Source organism: Heteronotia binoei, chromosome 1, assembly GCF_032191835.1.
Source record: "Heteronotia binoei isolate CCM8104 ecotype False Entrance Well chromosome 1, APGP_CSIRO_Hbin_v1, whole genome shotgun sequence".
Classification (NCBI taxonomy): domain Eukaryota; kingdom Metazoa; phylum Chordata; class Lepidosauria; order Squamata; family Gekkonidae; genus Heteronotia; species Heteronotia binoei.
Window position 1 is genome coordinate 261,669,935 of NC_083223.1, and position 13,024 is coordinate 261,682,958.

The 13,024-nt window shown below is 45.8% G+C and overlaps 1 protein-coding gene across 1 annotated transcript in view; it reads left to right on the forward strand.

The window, feature by feature from the left end:
• CADM3 (cell adhesion molecule 3) overlaps window positions 1-13,024 on the forward strand; it is a 255,110-nt gene that overhangs the window by 204,862 nt on the left and 37,224 nt on the right. Inside the window, exons 2-3 of the mRNA XM_060254893.1 lie at window positions 4,848-4,988; window positions 9,171-9,323. Coding sequence (XP_060110876.1) covers window positions 4,848-4,988; window positions 9,171-9,323 — 294 coding nt within the window. The remainder of the gene's footprint in view (window positions 1-4,847; window positions 4,989-9,170; window positions 9,324-13,024) is intronic.

Here is a 13,024-nt window from a genome sequence, read left to right on the forward strand (position 1 = left end):
CTTCACTGCTTACTCCCAACTCCAGATCATTAATGAACAAGTTAAAGAGCATGGGACCTAGTACTGAGCCCACTGCTTACCATCATCCACTCCGAAGATGGCCCATTTATACTCACTCTCTGCTTCCTATTAATTAGCCAGTTTTTGATCCACAAGATGACCTGTTCTTTTACTCCATGACTCTCGAGCTTACTAAGGAGCCTTTGATGAGGAACTTTATCAAAAGCTTTCTGGAAGTCAAGGTAAACAACATCTATTGGGTCCCCTTTGTCCACATGTTTGTTCACCCCCTCAAAGAACTGTAACAGGTTAGTGATGCAAGATCTTCCTTACAGAACCCATGCTGAGTATTCCTCAATAACTTGTGTTCATCAATGTGCCTACTCATTCTGTCCTTGATAATGGTTTCTACCAACTTTCCCGGTATTGAAGTCAGACTGACTGGCCTGTAATTTCCCAGATCTCTTTTGGAACCCTTTTTAAAGATGGGGGTGACATTTGCTACCTTCCAGTCCTCAGGAACGGAGGCAGATTTCAATGAAAGATTACACTTTTTTTCAGGAGATCCACAAGTTCAACTTTGAGTTCTTTCAGAACTCTTGGATGTATGCCATCCAGACCTGGTGCCTTATTAGTTTTTAATTTGTCTATCAGTTGTAGGACCTCCTCTCTTGTCACCTCAATCTGACTCATGTCTTTCAACACCCCTTCCAAAATTAGTGGTTCTGGAGCGGGCAAACACTTCTCATCTTCCACAGTGAAGATGGAGGCAAAAAATGCATTCAGGTTCTCAGCCATTTTCCTGTCCTCCTTCAGTAATCCTTTTACCCCTTGGTCATCCAAGGGCCCCACTGCCTCCCTGGCTGGTTTCCTGTTTCTAATATATTTGAAGAAATTTTTATTGTTGGCCTTTATGTTTTTTGCAATATGCTCCTCATAGTCCCTTTTTGCCTGTCTGATCACAGTCTTGCATTTGATTTGCCACAGCCTGTGTTCCCTTTTACTAATCTCACTTGGACTAGCTTTCCACAACTTAAAGGAGTCCTTCTTACCTTTTACAGCTTCCATTACTTTGTTTGTTAACCATGCTGGCCTTTTCTTATACCTGTTTGTGCCTTTCCTAACTTGTGGTATATATTTTATCTGAGCTTCTAGGATTGTAGTTTTAAATAGCCTCCAAGCTCCCCCAAGGGTTTTGACTGTATTTACCTTTCCTTTCAGTTTCCTCTTCACATGCTTCCTCATCTTAGAGAATTTACCCCTTTTAAAGTTAAACGTGGTTGTGCTGGTCTTTTGGGGCAACTCCCTATTTATACAAATGGTGAAATCAATAACGTTATGGTTACTGCTCCCAAGCGGTGCAATCACTTTTACATCTCTCACCAAGTCTTGGGCATTATTTAGGACCAAATCCAGGATCATCCCACCCCTGGTAGGTTCTGTGACGATCTGCTCCATAGCACAGTCATTGAGAGCATCTAGAAACTCAGTCTCTTTCTCTCGACCAGAACACATATTGATCCAATCAATCTGTGGGTAGTTAAAATCACCTATTACGACAGTTTTTACGTTTAGCCACCATCTTTAATTCTTCCATCATATTATAATCGTCCTCTACCTTTTGATTTGGTGGGCAATAACAAACTCCCATAGTTAAATTTCCTTTTGGGCCCTCTATTTTGACCCAAAGCATTTCTAGAAGGGAATCTAATTCTCTGACCTCAGTCTTACTGGACCGTATACCCTCTCTGACATACAGAGCCACCCCACCTCCAACCCTTCCCTCCCTATCCTTCTGATATAACATATCCAGGAATCACTGTGTCCCAATGATTCTCCTCATTCCACCAAGTTTCTGAAATTCCCACCATGTCTATGTTTTCCCCCAACACTAAACATTCCAACTCACCAATTTTACTTTGAACACTTCTAGCATTTGTATACAAACATCTATAATTTCCCAGGCAACTTAGGCCCGCCACCTTCCTCCTGCCTCCTCGAGACTTTGGCAGACAGTCCATACTGTTTGTCACCATCTCAGTGGACAACTCTGATCCATTACCCGGTAGAAAAGTAACAGCTAACCCTTCATCTCTTTGAGATGAGTCCTCCCGAACCAGAGACATTTCATCTCCTGTCGGCTTTCCCCTAAGATTTAGTTTAAAAACTGATCTGCCACCTTTTTGATGTTAAGCACCAGCAGCCTGGTTCCATCTGGGGATAAGTGGAGACCGTCTCTTTTGTACAGCTCCCGCTTGTTCCAGAAAGCATCCCAGTGCCTAACAAACTTAAACCCTTCCTCCCTACATCATCATCTCATCCACACATTGAGACTTCTAATTTGTGCCTGTCTCTCCAGCCCTGCACGTGGAACAGGTAGCACTTCTGAGAAGGCTACGTTGGAGGTCCTGGCCTTAAGTCTCCCACCTAGCAGCCTAAATTTTTCCTCCAGGACCTCACGACTGCATTTCCCCACATCGTTGGTGCCAACATGCACCACAACTACTGGCTTCTCCCCCAGCACTGTCTATCAGCCTATCTACAAAATGCGTAATGTCCGCAACCTTTGCACCAGGCAGGCAAGTCACCATACGGTCAGTATGGGCACTTGTGGATTTTATTTATTTGATGGATTTATTGATTGATTTTTATCCTGCCCTCCCAGTGAACGGGCTCAGAGCGGGTCACAAGACAAAAATATAACCATGATCAAGTTAAAACTTTAAAACATCCAATCTAATCGAAAACAATCAAGATGGCAGCTTAGGAAAAACATAGTATCCCTAGTCTGTGTCAGAGTTGGAGACCAACTTAATTTTATTCAGAACATAAGCTTTTGTGTGCTCTCTAAGCACACTTCATCAGACAAGGAATCCGGTACAGTGAGCAAAGCCACACATAGCTGGTAGTCAGTGGCTCAGAATGCAAACTGGTACAAATTTAAGATCCAATGACAGTATAGTAAAATTATCTGGTAGGGCGTGGCTTAGAATGTAAAATGGTACAAATTTAAGATTCAGTGACAGAATAGTAAAATTAACAAAATTGAGCAAACCTTTGATCTGAGTAGCATGAGCATGCAAAGGCAATAAAACAGGAATATGTCAAAATGTGAGAATGTCTGTTAATGACTCTATTGTATTAAGCCTGAATCTTAAATTTGTACCATTTTGCATTCTAAACCACTCCCTACCAGATAATTTTACTATACTGTCATTGGATCTTAAATTTGTACCAGTTTGCATTCTGAGCCACTGGCTACCAGCTATGTGTGGCTTTGCTCACGGTACCGGATTCCTCGTCTGAGGAAGTGTGCTTAGAGAGCACACGAAAGCTTACGTTCTGAATAAAATTGAGTTGGTCTTAAAGGTGCATCCTGACTCCTATTTTGTTCTACTACTTCAGACCAATGCGGCTGCCCACTTGGATGTGTCAAGTATAATATAATATAATTTATAATATAATTTTGCCCATTTGCAGGCTGGCAGCTGCAGAAGTCCCTGCTGACATAAGCGGAGTTGTTGCATGGAGCTTGGAGGGATAGGCAGTCCTGTAAATAAGAGCAACTAAGACCATGAAGGGCTTCCTATGCAAGTGCCAATACCTTAGACTGAGCGCAATAAGAAATGAGCAATAAATGAAGGGTTTGCAGAATGGGAGTAACATGCATGCTCAGTCTAGGCCACTGTTTACTAACCTGTGGGCAGAGGTGGGTTGTGAAGCCTCTGAAAGTGGGTCACAGGTATAGTTGCCAGATTCGCTGGTGGAGGTCCCCTGCTGCCAGGCCCCACTGCCCTGTCACTGATTAAATGGCTGGTGGGAGGAACTTACCCCCCAAAATAGAGGGAGATCCAGCCAGCATGCAGCGACATGTCTGTGTCACTTCACGTGTGGCCCGGAAGTGATGTCATCACTTCCAGCCTGTAGGGCCAACACTCTGGCATTTCGGCAAAAACTGTATGGTAGAAGCCAAATTTATCATAGAGTTTTTGCCCCAATACCAGAGTGTTGGCCCGATGTCCCCAACATGATGATGTCACTTCTGGGTCATGTGCACAGTGATGTAGGCATGCCGCTGCATGTCAGCTTGGCCTCCCTTGTGCTCTCGGTAAGTCCCCCTACCCCACAGGAGGGAACCAGCAACTCTAGTCATGAGCCGGCACTCCCTGAAGGCCTCCCTCGCCCTTTCCATTGCTTCCTTTTTTTATCTTGGAAACCAAGATCTAGGGTTGCCAATCCGCAGGTGGGGGCAGGGTTTGGAGGCCCTCCCCCCACTTTAGGGTCATCAGAAAGCGAGGGGGGGAAGGGAAATGTCTGCTGAGCATTCCATTATTCCCTATGGAGGCCGATTCCCATACGGTATAATGGAGAATTGATCCACAGGTATCTGGGGCTCTGGAGGGGGACTGTTTTTTGAGGTAGGGGCACCAAATTTGCAGCATAGCATCCAGTGCCTCTTCCCAAAATACCCTCCAAGTTCCAAAAAGATTGGACAATAGGTACCATAGAGTTCACCCCTCCCAAATGGCTAGAGCATCCTGGAAAATCATAGAGTTTTCCTGGAAACGCCAAGAGCAGCCACGAGCGATGTCACCGGCGTGATGACATCAGTGTGTTGCGTGCATGCAAAGTCCCCTGCTGGAGGACACAGGGGACTTCGCAACCCTAATTGGGAGGATTTCTTGTGCCCTGGTCCCACTGGTGGACTTCCAGATAGCACCTGGTTTATTTGGCCACTGTGTGACAGAGAGTGTTAGGCTGGATGAGCTATTGGCCTGATCCAAGATGGCTTCTCTTATATTCTTATCCGGTAAAATTATTCATCCCTTCTTTCTTCTCTCTCACAGGGAGCCAGCCCACAACGCAGGACGAGACAGTGGTGGCCGGCAGCAAAGTGATTCTCCGCTGCCAGGTGGAAGATCATGAAGAGTCCAGCCTGCAGTGGTCCAATCCGGCCCAGCAGACGCTCTACTTCGGAGAGAAACGAGGTAGCTCTCTCATTCCAGCTGGTGTTTGTGGCGGGGGGGGGGGAGGAGGGGGAGAAGGCGCTTTCAGTGGAGAAAGAGGCGGATGAGCGGGGCCCATCTGTGCTTCATTCACAATATTTTTAGCTGAATTTCCATCAAAAGGACTCCGGAAAGGTATACAATATGAAAACAGCCGACGCAGTCAATCTGAGCATTGTGCGCTAATCAAATAATGCCTTTAAAATAGACCTGGGAAAGAAACAAAATGCACTTTAAACACGACGGTGGGTTGGATCCCGGGGATCTGTTCCACTAATGGTGACGCCTTCCCCTGGCACGAAGGGAAGGTTGCTTTTGCATGTGTACCATTATGGCAACAGATCTTCAAGATCCAACCCAGCAATTTTGAACCCTGTTTCTCCAGCAGGTAGAGACTATAGCTTCATGAAGGAAGTTGAACAGGGAGGGTACTGATCCGGTTTCCAGTGGGAATGAGTTCTGCAAGAACAAAGAAGGCTGTTCTTAAAATGCTCTTTAGCATTTCGCAGATGAAAACGGGGCACACTGATAAGGCTATTTATTTTTCTCACCCGTGGGCCTGGGGGCAGGGAATCCCTCTCCCCCTCTGAGAGACTGGCAACCACACATGTGAGGAGGAGAAGAAGACGGTAGATTTATACCCCGCCCTTCTCTCTGAATCAGTTTCAGAGCGGCTTACAACCTCCTTTATCTTTTTTCCCCCACAACAGACACCCTGTGAGGTGGGTGGGGCCAAGGGAGCTCTTCCAGAAGCTGCCCTTTCAAGGACGACTCCTACAAGAGCTATGGCTGACCCAAGGCCATTCCAGCAGGTGCAAGTGGAGGAGTGGGGAATCAAACCCGGTTCTCCCAGAAAAGGGTCCGCACACTTAACCAAACTGGCTCTCAGACTACCTGAGGAAGTAGACCACCTGAGGCCTAAGGCAGTGGGACCTGCCCTGGATTTCCAAGTTGGCCGATATTTCTCACCTGTGCCTGTTAGCCTCAGAAACAGAAGAGATCAGTTTCACCCCAGATCCTCCTTCCCAGAATGAATCTCAATTTACTGCTGCATTCCTAGATCATAAGAACATAAGAAGAGAACATAAGAACATAAGAGAAGCCATGTTGGATCAGGCCAACGGCCCATCAAGTCCAACACTCTGTGTCACAAAAAATTGGCAAAAAATTTTATATACACACATACACTGTGGCTAATAGCCACTGATGGACCTGTGCTCCATATTTTTATCTAAACCCCTCTTGAAGGTGGCTATACTTGTGGCCGCCACCACCTCCTGTGGCAGTGAATTCCACATGTTAATCACCCTTTGGGTGAAGAAGTACTTCCTTTTATCTGTTTTAACCTGTCTGCTCAGCAATTTCATCAAATGCCCACGAGTTCTTGTATTGTGAGAAAGGGAGAAAAATACTTCTTTCTCTACTTTCTCCATCCCATGCATTATCTTGTCAACCTCTATCATGTCACCACGCAGTCGACGTTTCTCCAAGCTAAAGAGTCCCAAGCGTTTCAACCTTTCTTCATAGGGAAAGTGCTCCAGCCCTTTAATCATTCTAGTTGCCCTTTTCTGGACTTTCTCCAATGCTATAATATCCTTTTTGAGGTGCGGCGACCAGAACCGCACACAGTACTCCAAATGAGACTGCACCATCGATTTATACAGGGGCATTATGATACTGGCTGATTTGTTTTCAATTCCCTTCCTAATAATTCCCAGCATGGCGTTGGCCTTTTTTATTGCAAACGCACACTGTCTTGACATTTTCAGTGAGTTATCTACCACGACCCCAAGATCTCTCTCTTGGTCAGTCTCTGCCAGTTCACACCCCATCAACTTGTATTTGTAGCTGGAGCCCTGCTGGATCAGACCAGTGGTCCATCTAGTCCAGAATCCCATCTCACACAGTGGCCAACCAATTCCTCTGGAGGGCCAACAAAAGGGCAGAGAGGCTGAGGACTTCCCCTCACAAGAACATAAGAAGAACTTTGCTGGATCAGGCCTGTGGTCCAACTAGTCCAGCATCCCTTTTCACACAGTGGCCAACCAGTTCCTCTGGAGGGGCAACAACAGGGCAGAGAGGCTGAGGCCTTTTTCTGATGTTGCCTCTTGGCTCTGGGATTCAGAGGCTAAGTTCTTTCAAATGTGGAGGTCCCTCAGTCACCATGGCTAGTAGCCACTGCTAGACCACTCCTCCACAAATCTGTCTAATATCCTTTTAATTCCATCTATGCCTGTGGCCATCACTACATCCTCTGGCAGCAAATTCCCCATTTACACTCTCTGTGTAAAGAACTATTTTCATTTGTCCATCCTGAGCCTACTTCCCACCAGCTTCATTGGATGCCCTCAAGTTCTAGTCCTCTGAGAGAGGGAGAACAAGTTCTCATTGTTCTCTCTACCGTATGCATAATTTTATAAACCTCTTTCATGCTCCCCCTTAGACATCTCTTTTCTGAACAGAAAAGTCCCAGAAGCTCCAGCCTTTCTTCATAGGGAAGGTGCTCCAACCCCTAGGTTGCTTCTACTTTCCTTGGAGAGGCAAATGGCAAGTTTCCATGACAACGTTACACTCTCTCCTGGCCTCATCTCCAGGCCTGTCACCGTGAAGCGTCCCTATTTATCATGTCAATGTTTTGCATCTACTGTGGCAGGGTGAACGCGATTGTCACCTGGCCCTTTGACTTCCCTACTGAGCCAGCCATCTTATCGTGCGAACAGGACCTCTTCACTCCACTGTTGAGGGGAATCCTTTGCCCCCTATGCATACGGTTTATCGATTACAGTCCATGCCTATAAATCTGAGTGGGGAGTATATCGATTTTAATTCTGTAAATTCCAGAGATGCGATATATACTATTTCATAGTATTTTATGGCATTTTTAAAACACTGCTGATTATGTGTTTTGTATCTTCTTTTATTTATAGCCTATGATAGTTGTAATGACCATTTCAGCTGAAACAATAAATTCCATTTTACAACTTTGAGCCATCCTTCATCTCCTGCTGTCATGATACATCATCTTAGTTCAGATCTCTTCCAAGACCGGGACCCATCTCGTGGTACCCTTCCACTCCAACCATGCCCCAGACATAAAACTCAGATTATTATAGGCAATTGCAGCTAGGACAGTCACTGGCCAATCCTAGGCAGAGTTACGCCCTCCTAAACCCATTGGTTTCAAAGGAGTTGGGAAGGTATGGTTTTGCTTATGATTCCATTGGCAGCAGTGTTCCCTCTAAGCTGAGTTAGCGTGAGCTAGCTCACAGATTTCTAGCCTCCAGCTCACACATTTTTGTCTTAGCTCAGGAAGGACAGCCCCAGAGCGCAATAATTTATGCAGTCGCTCACAACTTTAATGCCAGTAGCTCACAAAGTAGAATTTTTGCTCACAAGGCTCTGCAGCTTAGAGGGAACATTGATTAGCAGTGTTTTAGTTGATCACCATAAGGACTAAAACTTTGATGTATGTTGGGGAATGGAGGGAGGGAGGGAGGGAAGGAAGGAAGGAAGGAAGGAAGGAAGGAAGGAAGGAAGGAAGGAAGGAAGGAAGGAAGGAAGGAAGGAAGGAAGGAAGGAAGGCTTCCAAGAGTCTCCAGCAGGGCTTTGCTTTGAGCAGGAACACACAGGAACACAGTTCCAGCTGGCTTGACCAGGGCTCCAGCTCAAAAAGTGGTCTTCGGCATATGGAAGGCACTAGGCAGCCATGTGCTCCCAGACCATGTGCTCCGTCCTCTCTGCTGCCTCCAGCCTCCAATGGGCTGATGAAGACACGTGAGAGCGAGACACGTGGGGCAACGCATAAGGACCCCCCTCCCAGTAGAAGCTGGGCCTGCCACTACCCACTCTGCCACACGTGGCTCTCTCTCTCCGGCCATGTTAGAGGGGAGGGACAAAACAAGGTATCTAATTGGGCTGCGTGAGAACACACATCCACGAATTGCAGCTGATCGCACTGTAGTGTTCTGTGTCAATATGTGGAAAGTAACCTACTGAATGTCACTTCTGGTGATGTCATGGAGTGCGGCCTAAAATGAGTTCCTGCTGGCTTTTTCTACAAAAAAAAGTGCCCTGGTTTCCGGCATGGTCTTCAAGAGTTACTGCTGTCTGCAGCCCGTCTTGCCTATTGCTTTTTGCTACTGTCTCCTTTCCTCCATCCTCTAGCACTGCGAGATAATCGAATTCAGCTGGAGAAGTCGACGCCCTACGAACTGACGATCAGTATCGACAACGTGTCTCTGGCAGATGAGGGAGAGTACACCTGCTCCATCTTCACCATGCCCGTGCGGACTGCAAAGGCCATCGTCACTGTTCTGGGTGAGGCAATGGAGTGGGAGGAAGAGGAGGAGGATGGATGGAAAGAGAGCAGAGAAGAAGGGGGTGACTTTAAGTGATGACCATAGTCAGGAACAAGCACTAACCCATATTCCGTGGCCTCAAGTTAGGAGGGGGAATTAAAGAGAAGTGCAATATTTATTTCATGTACTCATTTGTTTGCTACATTTATTTACTGAGTCTCTCAGCAGAGTTCTCAAGGAAATCCCTCCCCCCCCCCCCAAGAAAGGGGATCAAACAAACTAAAAAAAAATCTGTCAAATACAGCAAAGAGCAACATAAACCTTAGACCAGGGGTGGCCAAACTGTGGCTCAAGAGCCACAGGTGGTTCTTTCACACCTATTGTGTGGCTTTCAAAGCCCCTACCGCCCTATCAGGTAGCTTGCAGAAAGTATTTGTCTCTTTAAATTACTTCTCCAAGCCAAGTCAGCCAGCGGCTTGGAGAATGCATTGAAAGTTAAATTTGCTTTCTTTTCACCTCTCCCTCCCCATCTCCCCCCTCCCTCCTTCCCTCAAACATCTGACGTCCATGTCTTGCAGCTCTCAAACATCTGACATTTATTCTATGTGGCTCTTACATTAAGCAAGTTCGGCCACCCCTGCATTAGACAAAAAGCTAAATCAGTAATTTAGGGTTGCCAACTCTGGGTTGGGAAATTCCTGGAGATTTGGGGTGGGTGGGACCTGAGGAGGCCGGTGTTTGAAGAGGGGAGGGATCTCATTGGTATATAATGCCATAGAGAGTCCACCTTTCAAAACAGTCATTTTCTCCAGGGGACTTTTAACTGTCACCTGGGGATCAGTTTAGGGTTGCTAGCTCTGTGTTGGGAAACACCTGGAGATTTGGGGATTGGATCCTGGGGGGGAGCATGGTTTGAGGAGGGGAGAGACCTCAGTGGAATATAATGCCATAGAGTCCACCATCCAAGGCAGCCATTTTCTTTTGTGGAATTGGCCTCTGTAACCTGGAGACCAGTTTCAGGTGGGTAGCCATGTTGGTCTCAAGCAGCAGAACCAGGGCTGGCCCTGCCACTAGGCAACTGCCTAGGGTGCTGGCCTTTTGGGGGTGCCAAATTGGATGCTCCCCATGTGACTCAGTAAAGTTATCCGGGGGGGGGGGGAGGATGGCAGAAGTTAGCCTGGCCTAGGGTGCCAGACAGTCTAGAGCCAGCTGTGAGCAGAATAAAGTTTGAGTACAGTGGCGCCTTTAAGACCAGCGAAGTTTTATACAAGTTATAAGCTTTCGTTTCTTAAGAGACAAAGAAATGGAAATTACCAGTCCATAAACATAGGTAGAAGGTGAGCAGTGAATTAGCCCACAGCATAAGGAATTTGTTTAAGATTCAAGGACCAAACAGGACTGGTTTATATGGCTGGGAAACAGTTATTGGGGGCGGGGGGTAGCCTGTGGAGGAGGGGGTTTGGGGAGGGGAGGGACCTCAGCAGAGTATGGTGTCAAGGAGTCCACCCTCCAAAGTAACCATTTTCTCCAGGGGAATTGATCTTGATCATTGGGAGAGAGCACTTATAATAGCAGGAGATCTCTAGGTGCTACTTGGAGGTTGGCAATCCTACCAAATGACCTGATTCCATTGTCCCAAATTATTACTACCCCAAATTATTATTGTCCCAAATCATTATTGCCTGCTACCCTTTAATTCTAGCAGTCATGGGCAAAATGTCAACTCTCCACTGGTAGATTTGGCCAAAGGGCTCCCAGAGGTTACCCACTGCTCCAAAGAAAGAAATTCTTTGCAAAACATGGTCTTAAGAAATAGACCAGCATTCAACTCGAATCCGTGCTCAAATGTGTTCTGGAAGTTTTCCAGTTTATTAGGGGAGGAGGGGGAATGATCCTTAAAATGACTAAAGGCGAGATTTTTACAATTCAAATTTCACATTTTTTAATTTGTTACTTATTTATCCCCTGCCTTTCCCTGTGGCTCAAGGCAGTGAGTTCATCAGCTGTCTAAATAGGGTCGTGGGGGCGGATTTTACCCACTCCGTTCCCAATCCGAAATTCATAATGCATCGCTAAGCTTGTGCATGTCGCATCAAAAAGCAAAATTCAGATCAGCCCTGTAACACCACGGGTTTTTTCTCGAGGAATAGGATTATCATCTTTATGCCCCCTCCCAAGACCCCTGAGGAAACAGTAAATAATTGGTGGGGGTGCATTAACCAAAATCTAGCCAGGTTGCTCACCCCCCCCCCCCCAAAAAAAAAACAGCTGGGCGTTGATCTTATTTTGAAATCTCTGATAGCTCACAGTTGGAATGTTCAAATTTTGTTGTCTGAGAGTCTCATTCGGGGCTGCCATCTGTAGGTTAGCGTAGACAGGCACCCGCTGAGTCCCACACCCCCTGCAGACCCTGGGATGGACTCCCCATGGGAGATGGACCTAATGATAGGGGGAGAAACAGCGCATAAAAGAATTGTGCACTGAGCCACTTCTGCCAATATATTTATTTATCTGAGGCATTTGTGGTTTTTAAAGTCTTTTTTATTTTCTAAAAAAAAAAGGAAGTGGAATGCAGAAGGGAAAACAGGTTAGGGAAAGATATGTATTCATCAGGCTTATCAAATATTATAAGTAGTTACATACAGGGGTGGAATTCTAGCAGGAACTGCTTTGCATATTGGGCCGCACACCCTTGATGTAGCCAATCCTCCAAGAGCTTACAAGCCTCTTTTCTGTAAACTCTTGGGGGATAGGCTACATCAGGGGGTGTGGCATAATATGCAAAGGAGCTCCTACTAGAATTCCACCCCTGCCTACATACAACAAATAAAACCAATTGTATTAGGAAAAATACATGGTTCAAATACAGAAGCAGATAGTAAAACATCATTATTACAATGTTCAGGAATGAGTTCTCTCTTTAAAAGAATAGACAAAAAAATTCCTAATATTCGAAAGTCTGTTAATAATAAAGAGGTTACATCTTTAACAGTTAAGCATATTTCTGTGGTAGGCTTGCATCATCCTTAAAACCTGTCTATTAACTTATTATGTCTTATTCTTACTAGATATTTAAATGTTAGTGGAATACTGAATAAAAAGATCAAAATTATAATCAAGATTACAATCACCTTTGATATAACATACAGAGTTTCTAGAATTTTCAGTAGGAAACTACTACTTTGGAGACTTTGGGGGTGGAGCCAGGAGAGGGTGGGGTTTGGGGAGGGGAGGGGAGGGGCCTCAGCAGGGTACAATGCCCTAGAATCCACCCTTCAAAGTAGCCATTTTCTCCAGGGGAGCTGATCTCTGCCAGCTGGAGATGAGTTGTAAAAGCGGAAGATCTCCAGGCCCAACCTGGAGGTTGGCAGCCCTAAGTCAGGACATTTAACTATTCCCATAATACGACTTCTGGTCTTCTATTTATGTAGTTAGTTAATTTTGCCATAGTTGCATACTTGGCTAATTTTTCTTTCCCAATCTCAGTCATTTGTTTTTTGCTCATCTTTCTTCTTTGGGGGCTCTGAGCAACCTTCCTACTGGGCAATGGGAGATTCCCAGGGGCGGAATTCTAGCAGGAGCTCCTTTGCCTATTAGGCCACACCCCCCTGATATAGCCAATCCTCCAAGAGCTTACGAGGCTCTTTTTTGTAAGCTCTTGGAGGATTGTTTACATCATGGGGGCACGCTCTTGGAGGACTGACTACATCAGGGGTGTGT